The sequence below is a fragment of the Arachis duranensis genome, chromosome 4 (assembly GCF_000817695.3).
Source record: "Arachis duranensis cultivar V14167 chromosome 4, aradu.V14167.gnm2.J7QH, whole genome shotgun sequence".
In the NCBI taxonomy this organism is placed as follows: Eukaryota; Viridiplantae; Streptophyta; class Magnoliopsida; order Fabales; family Fabaceae; genus Arachis; species Arachis duranensis.
The window spans coordinates 99,970,874-99,975,903 of NC_029775.3; the positions used below are offsets into that span (position 1 = coordinate 99,970,874).

General features: G+C 26.1%; 1 protein-coding gene across 1 annotated transcript; it reads right to left on the reverse strand.

Moving 5' to 3' along the window:
- Window positions 1-490: 490 nt before the first annotated feature.
- On the reverse strand, window positions 491-1,842 carry LOC107485223 (uncharacterized). Its single transcript, XM_052260064.1, has one exon. The coding sequence runs from the start codon at window positions 1,717-1,719 to the stop codon at window positions 1,090-1,092; it is 630 nt and encodes a 209-aa protein (XP_052116024.1). The 5' UTR covers window positions 1,720-1,842; the 3' UTR covers window positions 491-1,089.
- Between the last annotated feature and the right edge of the window lie 3,188 nt (window positions 1,843-5,030).

Consider the following 5,030-nt stretch of genomic DNA (forward strand, 5'->3'; position numbering starts at 1 on the left):
TAAGTGTTCCTTAATTTCTTCTACCCCTCCAACATTGTGAAGTGTCAAAGGACAGCATAGTAGTCAATTCATTGATCTGCTTAAATAACTATTATGAATTTAAATTTTACATTATGCATACAACAGTTCATTAACTAACAACAAATTCTGAAAAAAAAAATTTAGATCTGTAACAAATTAATTATTTATTTGTCTAGTTGGGAGATACCATAAAAAAACAGCATAAAAACCCATACACATACAACAAAATTAATAATTTAGAGATTTACTATTAAAAATAATAATTTAATATATGATACATAATATATTCAATTCTATGTTCTCACATCAACTCAAATATTTAAATTAAGTATTTATTGTTAACTTAAAAAATTCATATATAATAGATTTGTTTATTAAAATTAAATGAGTTCTCAATCCTCTTTCTTGCTGGACTAACTAATGCTAGTTTATTAATTATATTATCACCAAACATAACAACAAAACCCAGTAACAAGAAGCAGAGAAATACAGAATAAATAACAAGGTCCAAATATACAGAACTAAGAATTGAAGTACATTATTGTTCTAAATTTTAAGCAAAGAGACAAATAATATATTTGTCTATGATGGTGTCAACTACATGGTAATATGTATAAGATACACATTTCAAGCACAATGCAAAGTTCTTTATTGGACAGAAACAAACTAAAGAGACCCAACCTAGAAAATTGGTTGACCCCTATGAACCCTGAAAGAGCAAAACTTCTATAGAAAGATATACTTTACACAAAAACTACAAGCTTTACTAAAATGAATACTCTTATGTTTCTTATTCACGTCATAAAGATAGACACAAAATAATTAAATGATTAGGATCTATAATAGAGATCAATAAACATTTCCAACCATTTAAATTCTTTTGTCTATCTCTATTTACATGACATGATCATATAGATAATAAAAAAACACTAGAATATTCATTCCTACATCAATTTAAGAGAAATATTTGTATGACTGTAAAATATAAGCAGTTGCAATATTTCTCCTAACTTGATTTAAACTCTCTAAATTGCAAGAGAGTGAAAGGATTAATTAATTACCTTATCTTCACATCCTGCATAATGAGTCTCCATTATTGGAATTATTAGACTTATTAGAGGTAGAAGAAGAACAATGAATGCCAAAGCAGAGTGTTGAATTTGGTGAAGTAACATCATCACCATCTTCATCATGATCACCCCTAAAATCAAAGGATGATCCATGGCTTAAGAACCTTCTCCTCCTTCCAACAACCTTAGATGATGAATCTGAGGATGACCATGAAGAGGAACAATTAGATGGGGATGAAAATGATGAATCAAATGATGGTGGTGATGATGAACAATTAGATGGAAGAATGGCCTTCTTGAGATTCATCAATTTAGGGAAAAGAGCCATGAGAAGCTTCTTCTTGCTGTTGGATCTTGAACATGAGCCTATTTTCTTCATGGTATTGTTGTTATTGAAGTAATAAGAAGGCGGCGGCGTTAGAGGAGGAAGAGCATCTTCAGAAAATTCGTATTTAGGCGTGCCAGGTTGCGATTCCCAGACAAAAGGAACCGTAACCGCGGCATCCCTAAAAGACGGAAGTGACATTGAATTCTCTTTAGATAGAAGCCTACAGAAAAATTTATCATCTTGCTTGATTTGAAGAACAGTTCCCTGCTGAGGAACTTCAATAGCTTTGCCACTAACCATTTTTTTAATTTAAATTTGAGAATTGAGTTTTGGTGGGATTCACTACTAGTGAGTCTCTAACAAAGAAGGAGACGTAGAGAGGGGTTTTAGACTCTACTTTTAGTCTTTGAGCATGTAATAGTGTCACACACACATATCTTTTTATATGCACATGATGCAACTTGCATTATTGAAAGCAATTGGTATATTTTAACAACCATTGTTTATACAAGGAAGGATCCTAATGGTTTTGACCATTTCCCATTGACGTAATTTTTTTTATTATTGTATGTATCAATGTATGTCTTTGGAAACTGGAAAACTGAAGTATAGATATAAGCCACAAGTTCAAGTTATTAATTGAAAGATCAATACCGTTAAATAATTATCAATTAAATAATTTCGACGATCACAATCACAATCAGCTATTTAAATCTCTCTCTCTCTCTCCCTTCTAATTATTACATTGAAAAAAGTTTGGTAACAACAAAATTTCAGCCATAATTAGGTAAAATTTTCTATAATATACTTCATTTATATCATTTAATAACAATTTTATTTTTTAGTCCAATCTCTTATCATTTTACTTATCATATTTTTATCAATTATACTTATTAATGATATTAATTATAATATCGTATCCCTTATTATGAGGCATTCTTGTAATTAATACTTAATATTTTTTTTATAATTTGATTTTTATATTTAAGAATATAATAAAGATTAATAATAATAATTAATAACGATTATAATTTATCATTGTAATTGATTCTTACTCTGTTCTTTCGCCTAATGGAAATACGATTATATCACATAAATTCAATAATTGTAATTGATTATTATCATAAACGCTTTTTAGTTTTATTATTATTATCAATATCCTTTTTATTGTAATAATTTATTTATTTTTTAATTATTTATCATAAACGAGAGGAAGAGGAAGCTCTAGCTTTTTCTAATTTATTTATTTTTTACATATACAAACTATTATATGTTTATTAGAGAATACAAGCCTTAGATATCGTCTGATGATAAAATAATATGATTTTTTAAATAAATAAATTAAGAGTAAACAATAAATAAATCCCTAATTTTTTATCTCAAAAATAAATAAATCATTGACTAATTAAAAATACAAAAACGTCTATTATTTTTTAAAACCTGAAATATCTATTAAGTTCCTCCGAAAAATTAATTTGTCTTTAGATATTTTAAATAAAAAGACTTATATGTTTTATATTTTAAAATTTTAAAGATATTTTTATATTTTTAATTAATTACAAATTTATGTATCTTTAAATTAAAAAGTTAAAGACTTATTTATTTATTTTTTCATAAATTAAAATCTATATTAACATTTTATATTTTTTAAAAATTATTTATATGTTTGTACTATATATTATTTTTTATTATCACTATAAATAAGATATATGAAAAAATTATGCTTATACATATTTTATCTACCGTATAAATAAAATTTGTATATACTTATTTCGTCGTTTGCACTAACAGCGAGATTAGATTATTGTTGCAGTACAATTTTGATCAATCTTAGGAGGTGAATTTGATATAATTTGAATCGTATCGATTTGTTTTTTATTTTTTAATTTAATCCAATTTTATTCAAATGATTGTGATTTGATTTGTATTGATTTTAATTTGTTTTTAAATATAATATTATTCAAACTATTGTGATTTAGATTTGGTTAGTGATTGTACCAAGCTATGAATGTGAAGCTATAGTAAGAAAAGAGAACAACGAAAAGAGAATAAATATATGGTAAATAAGGTTTTAAAAATCAAACCAGTAATCGAATTAGTAAAACTAAAAATTCAAAGGTTTAAAGATTATTTAATTGAAATTCAACTGAAATTAAATCGAATATAATAAAATAATATATTTATGTACAAAATATAAAAAAATAATAAAATTTTTTATTAAAAAATTTCATTTTCTATCTCTTCATATTTTTATAAAAATTCCTAATAAAAAACTTCGTAAAAATTAAAAAAATTTAAATATATATACATATCAACATACAAATATTTTTTTTTCAAAATTTAAAATAATAAATTAATTAAAATTCAACATCTAAATCTAAAAAAATAAAATAAAATTACATAATATAATATAAAAAATAAAATAAATCTTAACACAAAAATATATATAATACATGAGATTATTACTAACATACTTATAAAAATATCTAAAATATTTAAGATAATTAAATAAATTCGTATTATTTAAAATTATGGGAACATAATCAAAATTTCTATTTGGATCTCTACAGTTATTTCGAGATAATTTCTCTTTTTATCTCTGCTCTCACAGAAAACATGCTCTATAATTAAATCTCTATTTAAAATAATACCCAACAGAATTTTTTGTCTCAAAATTTTGCCACAACTAAATAAAAATGGTCCTTAAAATCCTGCCTAAAAATAGATGCAAGTAGAGCTTGTTGTTTTCAAGTGTGATTGTTGTTCTCACTTCTCATTCAAATGATCATCAATTGGATTATAAAAGAATCAAAGATTAAAGTTGCTGTCATGGATCTTTAGATCAGAGCTCTTGATGTCATATAAAGATTGTACCAAATTATGAATGTGAACAATGAAGTATATTTTGACTATTAGTTTATTAAGAAAATAAAAGTTATATCTATACACTCTGCCAAGTACACATTTATAGTACAGAGTCAGAACCAAAAACTAGCTTAACACTTGTTAACTAATATAACTACCAATAACCAAACAATAGAATTTGAGCTACAATTATCCATATTAATAGAATATATTTTGACTTGACAATTATCCTTCATGATCTGTTTATATCTTATCCAATATTTAAATTTTATAATTTAAAAAAATTATTTATTACTTTTTTAAATCAAATTATATTCAACTCAAATTTTAAATTAAAAAAATTTATTATATCTATTATTATATATCCCAGTACCTTGCCTCTGCTTCTTTGGACAGTTTGAGGCTTTATGCCTCGACTTACCACATGAGTAACACAATCCCCATCTAGCCTTGCACGAAACACCAGGATGGTAACTCTCACACCTAGTACAAGCTTGCTCATTCAGAGGCTGGTTCCCAAATCTCCTTCCCAGGACATTGTTGTTATTAGGCCTCCTGATGTTATTCTGACCCTGAGTCTTCTGTGGTACAAAATCTCCCCGCTTGAAAGGCGGACTTCTTTGGAGCAAAACACTTTCCTCGGTTCTGTGGAAAGGGTTCCTTCTGGCTTCCCTTCTCTGCAGCTACTTTCTTCACATACTCTTCAGCAACTCTGCTCTTGTTTATCAACTCGGAGAAAGTTCTGA